At 35.5% G+C, this 21,471-nt stretch overlaps 1 protein-coding gene across 4 annotated transcripts in view; it reads right to left on the bottom strand.

The window, feature by feature from the left end:
- LOC120128912 (ABC transporter A family member 1-like) overlaps positions 1–21,471 on the bottom strand; it is a 64,458-nt gene that overhangs the window by 29,241 nt on the left and 13,746 nt on the right. For 2 of the 4 annotated variants that reach the window (XM_039146517.1, XM_039146520.1), the window contains exons 14-29: positions 20,897–21,003; positions 15,706–15,768; positions 14,670–14,756; positions 13,700–13,798; positions 13,426–13,610; positions 12,905–12,959; positions 12,730–12,801; positions 11,384–12,082; positions 11,041–11,219; positions 8,878–9,088; positions 7,943–8,026; positions 6,233–6,274; positions 6,055–6,151; positions 1,523–1,647; positions 1,323–1,427; positions 289–435 (exon numbers count right to left, since the gene is read on the bottom strand). In XM_039146517.1, coding sequence (XP_039002448.1) covers positions 289–435; positions 1,323–1,427; positions 1,523–1,647; positions 6,055–6,151; positions 6,233–6,274; positions 7,943–8,026; positions 8,878–9,088; positions 11,041–11,219; positions 11,384–12,082; positions 12,730–12,801; positions 12,905–12,959; positions 13,426–13,610; positions 13,700–13,798; positions 14,670–14,756; positions 15,706–15,768; positions 20,897–21,003 — 2,357 coding nt within the window. The remainder of the gene's footprint in view (positions 1–288; positions 436–1,322; positions 1,428–1,522; positions 1,648–6,054; positions 6,152–6,232; positions 6,275–7,942; positions 8,027–8,877; positions 9,089–11,040; positions 11,220–11,383; positions 12,083–12,729; positions 12,802–12,904; positions 12,960–13,425; positions 13,611–13,699; positions 13,799–14,669; positions 14,757–15,705; positions 15,769–20,896; positions 21,004–21,471) is intronic. The other 2 variants (XM_039146519.1, XM_039146518.1) reach the window with 2 other exon arrangements.

Below are 21,471 nucleotides of genomic sequence, written 5' to 3'. Positions count from 1 at the left end.
ATAAAGGAAAATGGCCTGTCACAGCAAGGAACATGTAAGTTTTATTTGAAAATTCATCTTAAAGGAAAATGAAGATAAAGCAATTGGCTAGTTCTACGAGCAATTCATAGGAGAAGTGAAAAGAATATTCTAATCATAATAAAATGGGATACAAAAAGAGAACTATGACTCTCCACGTGCAGCTCTCAAAACTGTATTCACACCAAGGACTTTCACTCTGGCACCAATACAAATGATATGCATAATAGCAGAAAATAATCAAGCCAGAAGAGTGAGAAAGATAATAACCTCAACTCCAAGATAACAAATTGAAGCTCCAGTTACATTCCAATCAAAAATCCCATCACTAGATTTATCTTTCATCCCTTGCCGAAGAAGGGCCAATGAAGCAAGCCCATCGGCAAAGCAGAACCCAGGGGATAATCTGAAGAAATTCTGGAGAAATACATAACTTAGTCAAGTTCACCAATCTAGCAAGCAAAATTGCAGCATATTGAACAAGTTATGTGAGAGACATGTATAGTTTAGGTTCTATATCAGTTATTTGACCAATTTCAGAAATATTTCAGACATTTGAAAGATATTAGTAGTGTTTATTCTCTGCAAATGTCAGTAGATAATGTTTTGTAAGATAATAGAATTGCGAGATAAATAAAGGCATGGGAACAGTCTGTGTCATGCTGGAGTATTTAGAACCAAGTCCAACTTAAAACACATAATCAAGTTCTTACAAATGTCTGAAATTGTCTTTAATAAGTTAGCTGGTACAACATATTTCTTTTCTCAATTTACATTAGGTAAAGCACACATCATATTCTTGAGGAAAGGAGAAAGAGGAAAAGGGGGAGGGAAGAGAGGAAAGGGTTGAAAGCATGTGAGAATCCAAAATTTGAAGTATGAAAAGATACCCTTATTATCCTTCAAATAGGTCTTTCACCTTACCCAAAAAATTCCGCTAGACTAACACTTGAAACTAATGAATTATTGTTGACATGAGCAAAGAATGCCCAAAATGAAGAAAAAAAAAATAGATGGAAAATCATTGACCTTGAAAAGCCTGACAGAGTGAATTTCCATCCTAGAAAAGGTATTACTTCAGCTTCATAAATTTATTATTTTTACACTAAAATAGTGACACTATCTAAACTTAAAAGTCAGAACGCAGCCCACTAGCTGGATGTGAGGTTATAATAATCATGTCAGTTCTGACGATAGAAAAGAAAAAGTTGAAAGAAGTTTGCATTTGTTTGCTCTGAAACAGAGACCGCCATGGCAACCGACAATGTAATTACATGATAAATACTGAGCTCAAAGAAACAAACCTTCATAAAAGAATTTGCAGTTGCAGTTGTTTTTATAAGCCCCATAATAAATGAAATAACCATGAGAATGAGTCCTGTGAAAAAGTGGATCAGGAGAACCACATTCTGTCCACGCAAGACAAACACATATAATTTATGTCACTAACAAATTTAGTCTTAAATGCTGATGATATAACAATGAGAAAAGAATGTTACCCAACCTGAGCCATCGAGTGTTCGGAGAAGAAGAATGTAAGGCAATATGTTGATGATGCAATTGCCAGACCATACTCCAGAAACATGATGACTGTTGGCAAGAAACCTCTTCCAATGAATTGATCAAGACCTATGACCCAATTAAATTTTAGTAAAAGCTTCAAACAACATGAAACAAGATAAACCTGCAAGAAGTGGTGATTTAACACAGGGTAAAAGATGGATAACTCATTAAGGCATGTTGCATATCTCATGAGTCATGCAACAAGTGTCAGGTGTCACAAGGTTGGATTAAAACCTATATCTCTCTATACACAACCATACTAGCATTTCCTTTTTGTCGGTAGAAAACTTTTTATACTTATCTTTTTTAGGATTATTTATTTCCAACAAATTATCTTATGAATAATAGACCAACATCTCTGAGAAACTATTGCACATGATGTCCACATTCAATACTTCCACGTCCCTAGGAAGTGTTATCGAACTCCAGAAAATACAAAGTGAAATTACAATACATGTTGGAATTCCTACTATTAAGGACAAAATATTTACCTTATTTTTAGGAGTTTACCTTTTTAGATAGACAATAATCTAAAGTTACCGATTCTTAGGAAGTTACTGATTTTTAGGGATCATTCCTTATTTGTACTGATTTCTTTTCTTTTTTTTTCTTTAAAAGCTGTAAACTATTTTTTTAAAGAGGAGGAGGCCTCGTTAAAAAACCCCTTAATGATTAATGGAGCACCAAAAGGTGCTCATTAATCAGCGGAAGGAGGAAAAGAGTGCCTCAGAATTCATTAATAACAGAAAAGATACTTAACATTTAAATACACCCAATATCACCCCCTTACATTGAACAACCCGAAAAACAGAAAATAAACTACCCAAACAAAAACATCCAAACTAGCCAATACCAGCCTTAGCTAAGCCATCAACTTCAATATTTGTTGTCTTAGCTACCCATCGAATTACACCCTCCAAAGCTCTTAACCTATCAGCAATGTCCTTAACAATTGAAACATACACATCAAGACATCTATCTAAATTCTTAACTCATTCCACTGACAACTTACTATCACTTTCAATAATCAAACGTTTCTTAAAACACCCTCGAATAGAATCAAAGAAAGTTAAGCCCTTCTTAATTGCCTTGAGCTCCATCAAAGAAGGCAGACCCAGGCCAGAAGCCTCATGAAAAGAGCCTAGCACCGTACGAACATCATCTCTTAAGATTCCACCTATTCCACTTTTCTTCCAATCACCACTGATTGATGCATCCACATTCATTTTGAGGAAGCCCTTTGGAGGAGGAGACCAAGGCAACTGATTGACAATCGGATTTATGGAAGACAAGCATAAATCCCCAAGGGAGGGATCACTAATGAGAGTCTCTAGAAATGGAGACATCATTGAACTTAGCTAAGAACCAAGAAGCAAGCCTGAATCTTGCTGTGAAAAATAAATCGACCTGATCTAACATTCCCCCTTCAAACACAATGGCATTCCTGCATTTCCAAATTGTCCAAAGAACGAACGCCTGGAATAAAGGACCAAATAAAAGAATGAGACACCAAATTTGCCCAAGCTAAAAGAAAACTTTGTGCATTTTCATGAAAAACCGAAGTGATTCTCCAAAACTTCAGGAACCTGTTCCATAATGTCCACGCGACAGAGCAGGAGAAGGATAAATGAGAGGATGATTCCTTCTTCGTCTTACATAATGGGCATAAAACGTCCACAATTCCCGGAACCCCTCTCTTAAGTAATTCTGTCATTACTGCCAATTTCTGAAGCACAACCTGCCACATAAAAGACTCCACTCTTGGAGGCACCAATCCCCTCCAAAGGGTGTTCTTCCAAAATGGATCAACCTCCGAACCAGAAGAGCACAACTTAACACAAGAGTTGGTAGAGTAGACACCAACCCCATTTCCTCTCCAGATCAGACCATCCCTCGAAACTTCCGACAGACTAAATTTAATGATGATAGACAACAAATCAGACCATTGTTCCAGTTCCCAGTCGCTCAAGTTTCTCCTCAACTGTACATGCCAAAACCAACCTGCTGATCGATACTCACCAAACTCTATTAAATTGCCATTCTGGTTTGGAGATAAGGCGAACAGTATAGGGAAAACAACTTTGAGAGGAGAATCTAACGCCCAATTTTCCTGCCAAAACCGAATGTTCTTGCCATTTCCCACTTGGACTTTAAACAGGTTGTGAAACTTGGAACCAAAAAAGTCTTCTTTGAAATGATTATTCACCACTGATTTCTAAAGCCAAGAAGCTTGAGTTGGAATATTACTATTAAACAATAATAAAGTCAAGTCCTGATTGTATTTGCTGCAAATCATCTTCCTCCATACGAACTCCGTGTCATTAGCAAACCTCCAAGACCATTTTCCTAAGAGAGCTCTATTCATAACATTGAGGTCCAACACACCCAGACCACCATTATTTTTGGTTTTACACATTGTCGACCAATTAACCCAATGAATTTTATTCTTCTCTATTCCTCCTTCCCATAAAAATTTTGGCATAATGGAATTAAGTTTTGCACCAAGTGGCAGCCCAAGAGAATCAGAAGGGAATCTTCCAAATGAGCAGCCAATAGCCCTCGCCCACTCATTTATCTCCTTTTCGCTAGTGTTTATGCCAAATAATCTGCTTTTATTGAGGTTCAGTTGAAGACCAAACATGACTTCAAAAACTCTTAAAACTCTCTTAATATTTAATATTTGCATCTTCGAGGCATTACAGAAAATGATAAGATCATCTGAAAATTGCAGATGCGATAAATTAAAACCACCCTCATTTCTACCTATAACCAAACCACATAACAGACCCGAAGAAGCCGCCTTAAGAAGCAATAAGTTGAGAAGCTCCCCAATCAAGTTAAACAACAGTGGGGATAGGGAGCAACCCTGTCTAAGACCCCTTTCCATTGGAAATTCCTCAGAAGGAACCCCATTTACCAAAACTAACACCGAGGCGGTTGTAACACATTTTCTCATTCAACTGCATCATTTGGTTTCGAACCCCATCTTCTCCATCACTTTAAAGAGAATTGGCCAATCTATTGTGTCATAGGCCTTCCTAAAATCCACCTTGAACACAACCCTTCAGTTCTTTTTTCCTCCAAAAATCAATTTCTTCATTAGCAATAAAAGAGCAATCCATGATTTGACGGCCCGGAATGAAAGCAAATTGCGAAGAACTGATGATATCATTGATGTAACATCTCAATCTCCTCGAAAGACACTTCGAAAAAATCTTATACATCCCTCCTACTAAGCTGATACGTCTGTAATCATCTAAGCCACAAATGTTGGAACCCGGGATAAGAGTTATGAAAGTATGATTAATTCCATCCTCCCAATCTTTCCCCAAGAAAAAATTGTGAAACAATTTCGGAATATCTTCTTTTAGGGAGGACCAAAACCTTTTGAAAAACCCCATATTCAACCCATCAGGCCCGGGAGCTTTCTTGCTATCACATGAGTTTAAAGCCTCCCAAATTTCTTCCTCCGAAAACTACTTTTCTAAAAGTAGGCTTTGCTCCAAGGAAATCTTCCACTTCCAATGTTGAACGATAATTATAAACTTCGAAAAAGTGGTCTCGGACACTTGCCTTGATAAGAACCGAATCTTTGATGATCTCACCTTTAATGTTAAGAGTATTCAAGGAATTCATCCTCTTCCTAAAGCACAGTTATGGAAAAATCTTGAATTACGGTCACCGTCTTTTCACCCATTTCGCTCTTGAATTTTGGAACCAAATTTGCTCCTCGATTTTATAAAGCCTCCATAATTCAGTCCTCAAAGAAATCAATTCTGCAGCATTTCCACTTCCCCTCAAATCTTGTCCCTGCTTAAAATCCTTCTCTAACTTATGAATTTTTCCTTCTAAGTCAAGAATCAAAGCACCTGGAAACTGGTCTCTATTTCCAGACCAATTTTTAATAGCAACTTTCAAACTTCTTAGAATACTCAAAATCCCAATTCTTTTTTTACTTTTCTTGCAATCTTTAATAGCCGATAACACCAGCTCCTCAAAACCATCCTCATTCATCAAATAATTGAAAAGCCTGAAAGGTTTCTTGCCCCAATTTACTCCACCATTCTCAAGGATAATTGCATTATGATCAGAAATAGACTTAGGAAGTAAAGATTGGATGATTTCAGGGAATGCTGTCATAAAATTAGCATCTACCAAGAACCTGTTCAGTCTAACAAAAGTAGGAAATATACAAGTAAACTATCAACAGAAAAATAGAACAACCTTTTCTTCCTAAGTTTGTTCAATACATCATAATTGATGTTTAACAACTTTTGTTAACTAATAGGAAATAGACAAATTTCAGAAAATTTAATTACTATCTTGGGTATCTAGCAACTCCCAAAGCATTTGGAGGCTCCATATAATCAATGAATACATGAAGGCCAATAAAAATCAATAAAATGAGCATTATCCATGCATTGATGTTTACATGGGAACAACTTAATTAGGAATGTAAGCGTAGGGACATACCGAACACATAGAAGAGAATTATGGCAAAAGTTGAAGGAAATAAAGAACTGATGAAGTCCCATATGTATGTTGAAACCCAATATGAAATTACAGAAACCTGAGAAAAAAATATTTTATCACGAAATACATGTGCTGCTTAAATTAATTTAAATAGATTACTGGGTTAAGTAAAACATACTCCGCTGATCAGTTGTTGGTGCTTAGCTTTAACTTCTCGTTCCTGTATCACATAAGACATCGGAAATCAGGGACAAACCTTTTCCCCACAAATATGCAAATTTTCAGTGGACAAGACTGCTGGTATAAGCTACAATATCAATTGTCTATGGTACATATAGAGATAGGTGAATCTGTCAGAAAACTAAACAATTTCATCTAGAGACAAAAGAACCTTTTAGTGGCTATAAATATAATTGAAAGGAATTGGAGGGATGGAATACTATGGCAGGAATACTTGACATTTCTCCTATGGATCAAGAAAATCAAACTGGGAACCTCAAACTATATTTGATGAGTATGGGCTATCGAATGCACAACCTATGGTCCTGAATCCTGGAAACACTTGCATTAGCCAAATGTTGCTTACCCTATCAAGTCTATGTTTAAAACAAAATTTCAGCCAAAAGTAAGGAAATTTGATTAATGGACTTTGGTCTGACCAAACCACATAAAATCAGTTACGATTCATACCATGAAGACATAGTAGGCAGAAGAGGTTCTCCATGGAGCTGGTACAGATATCAGGTACCAAAAAAGGAAAACTCAATACAGTAGGAACTTGAAGCGTTAGAAAAGCATAAACAGACAAGAATAAATTTATACAGAATTTTCCCTCCTTTTCAGTCCTATTCTTGTTGAATCGGGGGTCATTCAAACGGTTTAGCTTGGTTTCTGGATTCAGAATGAAGCGGTAAGGGTCGGCTTATTATAGAGACGAATTCAAAAGTTGCAGTCAAATGGATTAAGTTTCCAGAAGCTTGTCCTAATGTGTTCTCACAGCTGGTTAAGGAAATTGTCAGTGGTGTAATGGAATATAAGGTTGCTGTTAGATCAGTTAGAAGGGTTGTAAATTGGGAGGCTGACACCTTGGCTAAATCAGGTATAGGGTAATTGTTTTGGTTTCTTTTGTTTGGGTTATTGTATAGGGTGGGTTGTGAGTAAGATGGTGGGTGTTGTTGTAGTAGTCTGTTGTAGAAGGTGTAATCTCTTTTTGGAATAAAACTCTTAGGCACTCTTTTCCTCTTTTCGATGTCCGTCGAGGTACCTATGTACAGCGACGGTTATGAAGGGGTTTTTTAATGAGGCCTATTTTTTTATCAAAAAAAGAGGGGTAGGGGATGTTGAGAAAACATGAGAATGGTGCAGCAAACTGCATATTTTTTATATGTCTGCACCCATGGTTCACTATCTATTTGAATAGAATGATGAAAAAGAAAGTTTTCTTCTCCTGTGGTTCAATTCTACTTTCTTAACTCGTTCTAAATAAAAAGTATTTAAGGAATTAGAAAGAAAACACAGAATATAGAATTAGGAGTCAGGTCAAAACTTGGGAAATCAATCAAGTGGTTTCATGCAGCCATATCAAGATATCAGTCTAAAGAAAACAAAATAATCTGGAAAGAATTGACTAGAAAACTTTTATGTAAAACATACAAACTTAGCACTCCAAATGAAGTTCCATCACCAATGAGCAAGTGGATTGTTTTCTATGAGTATGGAATAATAAGACGAAAGTTCCTACTTCTCTAATCACCAAAGAAGACTGAGCAAATAAAAGGCAGGGACTAACTGAATTTTCAACAAAGGAAAGCAACTTTTTCATTCCACATTTACAATTAACCGCTTTTTATTGAGAATTGCCCTGTGATGCTGCAACCTAGTATGATACCTTTACAAGGGGAACAGCAAATGAAGCAGGAATGAATGAGAAGGCTATGTTAATAATAATTGCAGCAGAGAATGCATCCAGATCCTGCAAAATTCAGATGATATATCAAAGTGAATATCTGGCAAGTGTGGTTAAAATAAATGAAGTAGAAAATCAATAAGTGTGACAACATCGCTTAGAAATTAAAGTACTGGTTTAAAAAGTGCAAACAAATACATTTGAGAGCAAATTATTTATTTATTTTTGGTGTTTTATGCAACTTGCAAGCATGCATGTAAATAATCTGCTTGGATGCAAAGTCCACATCACATGCACTACTTAGAACGAACTTGTATAAGAGCATCAAGGGTACAGAATGGCCCAGGGTATGCCATTCCTATCCATAAAAACACTTACTGGTAGCTTCCCTCCAATCTAGCCCAAGTGATAGCCCCTCCTCCCCATTCACTCCCTTGTTAGAACCATCGTGTGCTTTGTTTTGATAATTTAATCTTTAATTTGAAGTGTATACATGCATATTAGAAAATTTTTGAACATTTTTTAAAAGCTTTGTCATCCCTCCTCACCTTCTCTCGCATAGATATTCCTCGTACCATTTTATCAAAATATTAAGATGGCATAAAAGAAATTATTAAAATCTTCTTATAAATTTTTCTTTTCAAAAGGCGAGAATGTCAAATTTTATAATGACATCCATCCTAAAACAAAATAGAAACATCAGACTCGTATACAGATCTATATTATGTTTAAACTTTAAAAACCTAGGATAGCTTAGTCACCGTGGAACATATTTTCTCAGAAATTAACAACAAATATCATAGGGTGTAAACATACGTCAAAATTGCAACCGTGAGTTTACATATTTATTATAAATAGCATGAGTTATTATGATAAGTAGCTGGCATGTTAATATTAATTGTGGGAGAAAAACTTACATGACGCTGTAAACGCTGGCTTTTTGTCATTGGAAGAGGATGATTACGTGCTTGAATTGTCATATTTTTATCATTGGTAGCAAGCCTAAGAATTGCAGAGTTCAACAAGTTGATAAAGGTTGGAGCAGCATGCTGACAAGTAGAATTGTGTAATACGGTATACCCCAAACTCCCATCATCATACTGCTCATCCATCACAACTGCCCCATACCTACCCGGACAAACATAAAAAATAAAAAACATTAAAAAAGTAACATACATGCATAAAGTAAACAATTCGAATTCCAGTTGCCTTTCATCATACTTAGAATACTCAAGCATATGAAAGAAACCACAGGAAACAAAAATTTTAGGCACATTTTTCAACATAAGATAGAGTAGGCTGAAATTAGAGAAAAATACAAACAAATTAAATAATCTCTTACATAAAGAAAATGAGAAAGGCATCTGAACACAAATTGAAGATAATGCTGATTCCAAAATGACTTATCAATGAGTATGATAAGATATTTAATTATTTAAGTTAAATCAGTTAAAACTTTAAATCACTTAGACAAAACAAGCAGAAAAATTATGAAAAGATAACCCAGCTCAAAAGTCTTCATCGAACTACATAGGCTTGATTAAATGAGTTCGTTTCTATGTTCCTAAGCCTACAATGTAACTCCGCTCCCTCAACCCTGCAATAATATACACTAGAAGTAACTGTTAGATAATTCCTACTCATTTGTTATCCACCTTCCCAGCTAATTTCTTCATCCATTCTCAAACACTTAACTATCCATATAAAGTAAAACCTAACATCCCTGTTTTCACCAACTTAATAACAGAACACACTTACAAGTTACAACTGTAACTTAATAATTCCGATTCAAGGATGCTCAAGGGCAGCAGCAGGGTTCGTTTTCCGAAAGGATTGGGGGGGTCCTCCTATTCTTGTAGAGTTATTGGCTATCAAAAGAGGGCTTCTGTATATTGAGGAGAAAGTTTTGGTTTCATTTCCAAGGGTCATCCTTGAATCGGATTCCCTTAATGCTCTGAAATGGATTAAAAATCAGGCTGTATGCACTCCTATGTTCCAGTCATTGGTGAAAGACATTGCTGCCTTAGTGGACAGTAGAGGTGTAGTTGTTAGGCATATTTTGAGAGCTGCTAATTGGGAAGCGGATAAATTCGCTAAAGAAGGAATAGGATGAATATTAGGGTATTGACTCGGCTGTACGACTATTGAGTTGGTTATTTATGTTCTTGGTTTGGTTTTTAAGTCTTATTTTGTAACAGAACTTCTTAGGATATGGCTATGTATTATTCTGGTATTAATGAATTATTAGGCACTCTTTTCCTCCTTCCTATGCCCTTCATGTTATTGTTGTAACATGGAGGTTAAGAAGGGGGGTTTTAACGAGGCCCATCTGTTTTCTATCAAAAAAAAAAGTTACAACTGTATTTATAACCAGTATCTGTATCCCCGTCTCATACATATCCATACACCAAGAATTAAATCTTGATCATTATTGTTGTATATCTCCATACCACACCTTAAAGAATTAATACCTAGGCATAACTGTAACCAGTTACCACATAGTTATACTACCAAAAGTTTTTTGCATCAACAGGCATTAAAATGCATCCATCAAACGCTTTTAGAAGCATTTTTGAAATATTATTAAATGGATACAGTACCAAGCAAAACGGTATTTAACCACAACTGGAAATTAAAAATAAACAAACAGGCAGATGCACTACAACTATGAGGAATTGAAACACATGGGCTCAAAATATAACAAACATTCCAGACCAATTAAATCAAAAGGTTTAATTGTTTAACAAGTATAAAAAAGGCTGGAGCGTGTGCTGATGAGGCTTGAAAATAAATCTACAGCTATGCAAATAGGCACAATCTTAAAACAGATCAAGCAATAATATATGCTCTTATTAAGGATTACTAGCCACAAATACGGATAAAACTGAAAAAATACAGAAAAAAATGTCGAAAATATGATAACAAAAGGTTTTAGAGGGCATAACCTTGGAAATAGTTAAATATTTCTCACACGGTACAACATGATTATTTTCAAATGAGGCATCTTCGGCCTCCAGGCTCCAGAACAGTAAAAAAGAACAGTAAAAAAAATAACAATTTAGTGATTAATGAAGATCTACCTTGACTGGTATGATTCATTAAAGCTAGACATTAGATATTCACTCATTGAAAGTAAAATAGGTCCTAGAGTTGGCCCTGCTGCCTCAACAGCATCAGCTAAAGCCCTGTCTGAATCAGGAAATCTGTATGAAGTTGGCATAAATTTTTTAATCCACCCTCCTTCAATATAATTTTCTACCTGCAGTTGATAACTTTTTTAGAAAGAAATCTTATCTCTAGTACTGTCACCAATCAGAACAAGCATGATACAAAGAATCAAGACTTAAGCAGTGTACTACTGTGCTCGTGCTAGTGAAATCAGAAAATAGAACTCACAAAAACAAAAGTAAAAGAATAACAAACCTCTTTTGCAATATGCGGGGATAGATCAAAAGGAATTGGACCACCACCACCGGAACCACTTAAAAGAGGATTAAAATGTGAAGTGGTGAAAGTCACAGACTGCTGATTAGGATGTGGCTTAAGCTTGAGAAAGAGAAGACCAAAAAGCAAGAAGATCACAGGAATCAAAAGCTGGAAAACAATTGTTTTGCGGTCTCTTCGAGCAGAAACAGCCCTCTTTATGAGCAACGCCTTAGAATGTTGCCAAAATATTGACCTTGAAATCATGCAACAGCCGCAGCATTGCATACTTAAGAAGTGTATAAAACTTAGAAATATAGAAACAAATAAACCACAAAATCTGGTCAGCATGGAGGATATGCCCTCAATAATTTTTTTATAACTTCCCGAAAGCTTAGTGGATGAAATTCTTTTGGGAACTTGCTCATGAGAAGGCACAGAATCGGGAAAAACAAAAGTATTTCCCTCTACAACAGGTTCTGCTTCATCAAAGTCGCACCCTGCTACTCTCAAAAACACTTCCTCCAAGGTTGTAACAGATATTCCATAACTTTCAATACCAGAATAATTGTTATCCTCACTAATGCTTGTTTCCGAGTAAGAAACTGGTCTTCCTATACAACTCTCAATTTCCCTAAACATGCTTTCAAAGACTGATGAGGATGCCAGAGGAAGCTTGAAGGAAATTTCAGTTCCAACCTGGAAGACAATTAACGATACTACATTACACAATATAGAACATTTACATTCTCAGATCTGCTTTCACCACAACTACAAACATGGATAATGAATACTAAATTATGGATCACTTTCACTTTCTCCATAATTATATCTAGCTATAGTTTCCTCCTATTTCTTCATCTTTTACATTTTTTTTCTGGTAAAAGATGAACTAGCATTACAGAAACTTCATGTTTAATATATTTTCATGAAAAAGAAAGATATACTGCAAGAATGTTAATTATATCCAAGTCTGAGCGATTGAATATGTTACTTATGCAAAAACTATAAGCAGCACTTTATGAAAAATATCCCCTATATACTTGTGTAATTAGTTTTGCACCCTGCCTTTCTTTATATGTAATAAAGCCATGCCATCACATACATTCAATAAAAAACAAAATAGTAAACAATAATCAAACCTATTTCTATCAACTCCCAAAGGATTCAAACTTATTGAGGAAAAGGATACCAGCTAAAAGATTGAAAAAAATATAAAATAGTTAACCCATTAACCATTAGAGGCATTGACAGATTGGATATTACTATTAAAGATGAATGCTCCTCAGATTTTAACATTAATTAAATTAACCCAAACACAATTAAGTATAAAAGTACATGCATACCTCGCTAACACATGTAGCTGATGGAACATAACGATAAACAATATCAGCAGCAATAGAAGCAGTTGGTGCAGACTGAGAGGGCAATGAACAGTCAAACCACCAAGTATAAGTGAAAATACATAAAAGCAATCATTCAACAAAATCATAGGAGAAATAATTAGACATAGAAGCCAACCTTCACTAATGTAAGAGTATAACCAACCCCATACTGATGCTTCAAAAATAGGGAACTGTTGCAAAATAGGCATTAGAAATTATGGAAGCGGTGTTAAAATATTTCACAGAAAATAAAAAATAACTAACATATTTATGATATTTTTAGCCTATAATCAAGTGTAAAATCCAACATTATGAAAGATGACTGTCCATGCATTAAGGGTGAGAAAAACAAGAGTAAAAAAGATAGAGAAATTAAAGAAATCATTTTTTTTCATTTTTATTTGGGTTGCAAGAAATCCCCCGAGTCTTTAGTACCCTTCACCTAGATGACTTGTAAAGAGTCTGAACAGGTTTGCAGGAGTCCCAAACTCCTACACACTAGTAATTTCAAATCCTTCTCAAAAGCAAAAGCACAAAATATATCTCTGCTATTTACTTTCGGGAGACGAGATTCATAACGCCTGAATTCTGATTTCAAGGAAAACTTTTCAAACAAATTGATCTTATGGAGAAATATTTTAGTTAACAAAAATCCACCTTCCACAACATTTCAAAGAACCATCAGCCATGATGGCTATCCGATCTCCCAATTCATCAGCCTCGTCCATTGAGTGTGTTGTTAGCAATATTATTCTTCCCTTCTTTATTTTTTTTATTAACTGCCAGGTCAAACGCATTGAATACGGATCCATTCCACTAGTAGGTTCATCAAGAATAATAACCTGTAACAAGAATAGAAGAAAAACAAGAATTAACAATGACAACTTCCAGAATCAAGAAATACTAGATGTGACCTCTAACATTTCCACACCTTACTATTTCCTATCAATGCAATTCCAAGAGATAATTTCCTCTTCATACCACCAGATAGTGCCCGCACAACAGTGTTCAGTTTATCTGCTAAACCAACCTGATCATAAAAGTAGAAGTTAAAACATGTAACCAATCAAGGGACAGTCAGAGAGAGAGAGAGAGAGAAAGAGAGCAACATGTCACATGGACTCAAGATTGAGTCAAAGAAGCATATCAGACCTTTTTTTTCTCTTAAAAGATATCTAAAACAAATTTCTCAAACGGTTCAATTAAATTTTGCAGAAAACATATTTAGAAAATAAAAATTGATTGACTCAGATCCTATTCAAATTAGATGGTTCATTTTTAGCAAGCCCCAGAGTGCAAAAATACACAGTGAATATAAGTTCCCCTGGTACCTTCACTTCAATTAATACCTCTGATGCATATAGAATCAGAGCCCAACAGAATTGCAATAAAAAAACTACTATTCTCACCAGATAAGAGAAAAGTTAATAAATAAAGGCAGAAAAATCTAGCTTTGAAGTTGGAATATTAAGGCTACAAAAAACTCAACGCAAATAGGCTAATCCCCAAAAATCCATAGTCCAAAACACCCCAAATTTATAGAGCTAAAACAACCTGAGCTAATTGACCTAAAAAGTCGGTTGCACTGGAATACTTATATTTGAAAGCACGGATTTGGATTTTAAGAGAATTAAAGAAATAATTCATAACATGTTGATTTTCTTCATATGCACAAATTTAATGATTTCCTATATCTCTCTTTAGTGGTAGATTTTATGGAATTGTTGCAATTTATCTACTCATACCTCATCAAATACAGTCTCAACTTTCATGTTTTCATGCATCGCTTTATAGATTTTCAAAATAACAGATCCCATTCGCTGTTTTTAAAAATGTAACTAAAGATTCAGAATGTCGAGCAAAATATGAACACAAATCCAGTACGGCAGACAGGAACTCACTTCATCAACCATTTCAGTTACAGCACTCTCTAAACCATCCTCCTTAACACCCTTCAATATGGCAAACATTTCCAGATGCTCTCTGACCTGAAAATGGGAATCAAATCAATCTTTTTTACATCAGATCACCATAATTCCCAACCAGAAACTCGAAAAGAATGTAGAGACATCAGCCAGCTGAAACAAAATTTGGAAATCTAGTTTTTATAAAAAAGAAAAGAAATCAGGAAATATTGGCAACAGGATTAGAGTAAGTTTAGAACAGATTAATCTATAGTACAAAAATTAAGCATGCTAACTTCCACAGACAGGATAAGAAGAAGGCCTAAAAAAACTGTAGTAAGGGAGGGTAACCATTTCATTTAGGACAAAACTACAAAATACATGGGGGGAAATTTCCAGCATAGATGTCATATATCTATAAACCTACATGCTCAACTCTACACTTTTCTTAAAATACTTGTGTTGAGCATTCAACACCTCAGTGGAAACTGATGGTCATCAATAGTCCAACTACAAGTGAACATTTAGGAAAAAGAATTAGTGGGCACATGCATATGTTGCATTTACTTATGGATGTCCCTACTGCACATCGAGAAACATGAAGTAGTATCTTACAAAGAATAATGATCACCAAGTTACTTGAATATTTCTAGTGCCATCTAATAAGTAATGAGAAAAATATGTATCAGAACAGATAAAAGAGTTTGAGGTGAACCTGCATCCAAACCTACGAACTAGACAGTTTGTTCCTAGAGACATGATAAAAAGGATATAACATGGAAAGGAAACAATGTGAGAAAGAAAATATCAAATAGATGTACATTACAATAGCCTCCTAGAGGCTAAGCTTAGTTATCAACCCTACTATACAAAAATGCCCTTGAAATAACATTTTTTATGCATGAAGAACCAATATATTTAACACTTCCAGTGTGCAATGCTCAATATAAAACATAAAACAATTGAATTAAACAAAAAATATTACATATTTCAATACATAAAAATAAAAAACTAAAAGATGCTTCTTGCTTACAGTCAATTCAGGGAAAAGGATATCATGTTGTGGGCAGACCCCCAACTCCTTATGTATCTCTTTCTACAGGACAAACACAAATAATAACATTAGAAATAGAATCATTTTGTATAGCAAAACAAACAAAAGATATTATTGTAGGAATTATAGAAATGAGCTGTCAAGAGATTCTGTAATTATTTTCTGTTTTTCAAATCCCTTATTTCAAGGGATTACATCTCCTATGATTAGTATCTTTCCTAACTTAGAGTTTCCTAGTTTAGAGGCATAATTTGTGTATAAATATGTAATATGTTTCTATTGAAAGTATGCAAGAATAAAATAACAGACTTGACTGTTTCCAACAGTATGTTTTCAACTATACAGTCTGTTTTCTTTCTATAGTCTGATTTCTACATGGTATCAGGTTAGAGCGATCAATCCGATTTCCGCTTCTCTTTAAATCAATTCCTGTTCAACTCTATTTTTTTTCATGGCTAATCGGGATCCCTCAGCATCCGAAATCACTTCCCAAACCAGCCCATCTCAATCTGTTTTTTCAGATTTCAGATTTTCAGTGCAGCAGAGGCAAAATCGCCTCTAGTGTGGACATTGTAAGAAACCAGGCCATATGATAGACCAATGTTAGAAGCTGCACGGAAAACCAGTCGACTAGCAGCCCACACGGTCCAGGTTTCAAAAGGAGGCCCATATTCCCTCTCAAGATGATTCCTCAAGCAGTTTTAGCAAGAAACAAATAGAGGAGCTGCAGCAGATTTTGAGCAGTATGACAGCCAAGCCTACCAATGTGACTTATACTGCTATGGATGGAAATAATCCATATGCTTTCTCGGTACAATGGATAATAGACTCGGGTGCATCAAATCATATGACAGGAAATATTGACCTCTTGGAGGAATATAATGAAAGCAGCTTACCAGCTTCTATCAAAATAGAAGATGGCTCTCTCACTACAGTCAAAGGGAGTGGTTCTGTTACATTAAACAAAAATCTAATACTTCATAATGTCCTCTATGTTCCTAGACTTGCATGCAATCTGCTGTCAGTCAGCAAATTAATTAAAGATTCTGGTTGTAATGTTGTGTTTAGTACTGGTGGTTGCATTTTTCAGGCACAGGACTCGAAGAGGGTGATTGGCAGTGCTAGGCTAGGCAAAGGATTGTACACCCTTAGAGGTAAAACATCTCATAATCATGCCTTATCCAGTGCTCTTAGGAAACCAATTTTATCTTCGGATCTCAATACCGATAAAATTATGTTATGGCACTCTGGATTAGGTCATCCTAATTTTTACTCTTTCCAAAATGTTACCGAACTTATTTATAAATAAAGATCCATCCTTGTTTTCCTATGAAATTTATCAAATAGCCAAACACACCAGAAAACCATATATTGCAGACAAATTCGAACCAACACCACCTTTTTCCATCATCCATAATGACATTTGGGGACCTTCTCCTGTCAAAAGTATTTATGGGTATAAGTAGTTTGTCTTTTATAGATGATTACTCTAGGACAACATGGGTATTCTTAATGAAAGAAAAGTCTGAGGTTGAGTCTCTTTTTAAAAGTTTTTATCAAAAAGTTGAAACTCAATTTGACACAAAAATAAAAATTCTGAGGAGTGACAATGGGAGTGAGTATTTGAATAAAACTCTTGGGTATTTCTTTAAGGAAAAAGGCATTGTTCATTTTACGTCTTGTGTCAACACACCTAAACAAAACGGGTAGCAGAAAGGAAAAATAGACATCTTCTAGAGGTTATTAGGTCTCTTCTGTTTGCTGCTAATGCTCCTAAGTATCTTTGGGGGGAAGCTCTTCTTACAGCCACGTACCTCATCAATAGAATGCCAAGTAAGACTTTAGATTTCAAAATTCCTACTAAGGTTCTATTTCAACTTTTTCCCCATTTTAAACTCAAGTCTTTCTTCTCGGGTGTTTGGGTGTACAGCCTTTGTTCATATCCACAACAGAGGGAAATTAGATCCTAGGTCCATAAAGTGTGTGTTCTTGGGCTATTCTTCGAGTCAGAAGGGTTACAAGTGTTACTCACCTTCCACAAAAAAGACATGTCTCATTTGATGTTACATTTTTTGAAAACCAACCTTATTTTTCGGAAACAGAAATTCAGGGGGAGAGTTACAAGGAATTTCAGTCTGTTCAAACCAATATTTCTTTACAGACTATCCTTTCTTTACCTATTACTGTCTCTCCAAAGCCTGCTAGCACAGTTCCAGTTCCTAGTGAGGGTGATGGGAATAACCTAAATAACTCTGATGAACTACCTTTCTTTTTACCTCAGAACTCTAGTCCGTGCAAAACCCCTTCCACCACTATAAAAAATGCACCTAACAATGACCCTGAAACCATAACTCCCCATCCGAAACAACTCAGTGTTTACTCAAGAAGAAGGAAAGATGTTGCTGAAGAAATCAGTCAGCCTAGCATTCGCCAAGAACCAGATTCGGATCCTGTTGCATCTGAAACAGAAGGTAATGATGGTTACCAAGAGGCTACTACTGTTGATCTTGATGACTTTCCTATTGTTATTAGGAAGTGGGTAAGAAAATGAACTGCTCATCCCATAAATAAGTATGTTGCATATGGGAAATTATAGCCTAATTTCAGGGCCTTCACTGTCGGCATTAACAGTGTGAAAATCCCAAGAAATGTGACAAAAGCATTTCAATCTCCTGAGTGGAAAAATGTTGTGGAAGAGGAGATAAAAGCGTTGCAAAAGAATAAGACATGGAGTTTGACAGATTTGCCAGAAGGAAAGAGAGCTGTTGGATGTAGGTGGATATTCACAGTCAAATATCATTCGGATGGGAGTGTGGAAAGATACAAGGCAATGATGGTTGCTAAAGGTTTTTCTCAGTCCTATGGCATCGACTACCAGGAGACTTTTGCACCGGTTGCAAAATTGAATACCGTCAGAATATTGTTATCAGTAGCTGTTAACATGGACTGGAAATTGCATCAACTGGACATAAAGAATGCTTTTCTGAATGGGAACCTTGAAGAAGAAGTATACATGGAGGTCCCCCCCGGATTAGAAGGAAAGGTCACTAAGAAAACTGTGTGCAAGCTCAATAAATCCTTATATGGCTTAAAACAGTCTCCCAGGGCTTGGTTTGATCGATTTGCTAAGGCTATGACACAAAATGGTTTCAAACAGAGCCAAGCAAATCACACATTATTCAGAAAAATTACACCGAGTGGTAAGATAACCCTCCTAATTGTCTATGTAGATGATATGATTATAACTGACAGTGATATAGAAGAAATAAAAAAGCTAAAGATGAATCTTGCAAAGGAGTTTGAAACCAAGGATTTAGGGAGTATGAGGTATTTCCTGGGTATGGAAGTTGCAAGGTCCGAAGAAGGGCTGGTCATAAACCAGCGTAAGTATGTTTTGGATCTTCTTGCAGAAACATGGATGCTCGACTGCAAACCAGTTGAAACTCCAATGGAGCCAGGCTTGAAATTTTGCAAGGACCGAACTGGAAATCCAGTAAACAAGGAAACCTACCAAAGGTTAGTTGGGAAGTTGATCTACCTTTCACTGACCAGGCCTGATATTGCATACTCAGTGAGCATTGTCAGCCAACATATGAGTGATCCTCGAGAAGAACATTTGGAAGCTGTTAACAGAATTCTAAGGTTCTTGAAGTTTACCCCAAGAGCTGGATTTATATTTAGAAAAAATCAAGACAGAACAGTGAAGGTTTATACGAATGCAAGTTGGGGAGGTGAATTAACTGATAGAAGGTCAGTTAGTGGCTATTGTGCTTACGTTTGGGGTAATTTGGTGACTTGGAGAAGTAAGAAACAAGTTGTTGTCTCTCGAAGTAGTGCTGAGTCAGAGTTTAGAGCAATGACTCTCGGAATATGTAAAGGAATGTGGATTAAAAGACTGCTCACAGAAATGGACTTAGATGACAAGAAGAATTTTGAGATTTTTAGTGACAGTCAATCAGCTATGAGTATAGCAAAAAACCCAGTGCAACATGATAGAACGAAACACATTGAGATAGACAGACATTTTATTTACGAGAAGGTCAACAATGGAGTTGCACAACTACAGTACATTCCGACGAAGAAACAACTTGCAGATATCTTCACCAAAGCCCTTCCACGAGTGACTTTTGATGAGTTGTCATTCAAACTGGGTATATACAACATATATACACCAGTTTGATGGGGAGTGTAGGAATTATAGAAATGAGCTGTCAAGAGATTCTGTAATTATTTTCTGTTTTTCAAATCCCTTATTTCAAGGGATTACATCTCCTAGGATTAGTATCTTTCCTAACTTAGAGTTTCCTAGTTTAGAGGCATAATTTGTATATAAATATGTAATATGTTTTTATTGAAAGTATGCAAGAATAAAATAACAGACTGTTTCCTACAGTCTGTTTTCAACTATACAATCTGTTTTCTTTCTATAGTATGATTTCTACAATTATTGGTAAAAGAAAAATGAAGCAGAATAAAGAGAAAATAAATAACTCTACAATAAGATATAATCAATTTAAAACTTATTAACAATAAGTCAATAACTTGTCATAGCTGATGCACTATATGTCATAAATATGCAAAAAAACTCAAGCTACTTGAGACAAAATCAATTTTCATGCATTCACTAAACATAAAGGAATGAAGTGCATAAATGGGATCCAACCACATATGCATTTTGGAAAAGAGAGTCATTCTTATGCATAAGTGAGCCTAAATATTACATATCTAAAAATCTTATGAAGATGACACTATATGTATCAGCTTAAATTTGTACAAATAAAGAAAGTGGATAATAAATGGATCTAAAACCTCCTAACATACTTGAGTGACAGTCGACCCTGTTCATTATGAACATCTGATGGGACTCTCAACAAGTTAGGTCTAAAATCCAAATTTGACAATAAAAATCACTAGGTGAAATTTTTTACCCTTCAAAAATCACTAGGTGTTGACTTGGAATATTGCCAGTATAACTAACTAATACACCATAATGTAGCATTTACAAGCCCCCGTGCCACTAAGGACAACTATAAACAGATCAGAAGCATGCAGTACAGACCACAAAAGAGCTATAGGAGACAAATCCCCTTTCCAATTATAAATCTTTAAGGCAAACAACATAAACATGTTGAAAAAAGAAAGTGGAAACACCACGAAAAATATGACATACCATATCTGTTAGAATACTTTTTCCAAATATCAAGGCATCTCCAGAAGTTGGGGGAAGAAGGCCAACAAGCATGGATATTGTAGTACTTTTACCAGCTCCATTGTGTCCTTTAAAATAACAGCATAAAATCAATAGAATCGACATCATGAAATACAACATGGAGATTTCAAAATGCTTTCGAGTCTATATATATGGAAAATATTTCTTATCAATGCTACCCAAAGGAATGCTAAACATAAGAATTATACAGAAGAAAGATCTTATGCAAAGAAAAAAACATAAAATATCCCTATAAACTACTCCGTAATGCAGCAAATGAGCTGATCTCTCACGACCTAGTTCTCTTATCATGTAGAAACTCGGTTAACCTTTTGACATATTTCAATGAAATTAGTCCAACCCCATCAACTGCAATTTATGGATATAACAAATATAAATGAAATCCCATGTTTGAATATCACAATAGGGGGGCAGATCCCACCACTGCCAGACAATAATTTGAATGACCATGACCCTAGCAAATCCTTCAAGACCTTACAAGAAGAACAAAATTTAGGATATTGGAATTCCAACAA

The sequence above is a fragment of the Hibiscus syriacus genome, unplaced genomic scaffold (assembly GCF_006381635.1).
Source record: "Hibiscus syriacus cultivar Baekdansim isolate YM2019G1 unplaced genomic scaffold, ASM638163v2 tig00110482_pilon, whole genome shotgun sequence".
NCBI lineage: Eukaryota > Viridiplantae > Streptophyta > Magnoliopsida > Malvales > Malvaceae > Hibiscus > Hibiscus syriacus.
Note: the sequence above shows the minus strand (reverse complement) of the source record. Positions and strands in the feature narration are given on the sequence as shown.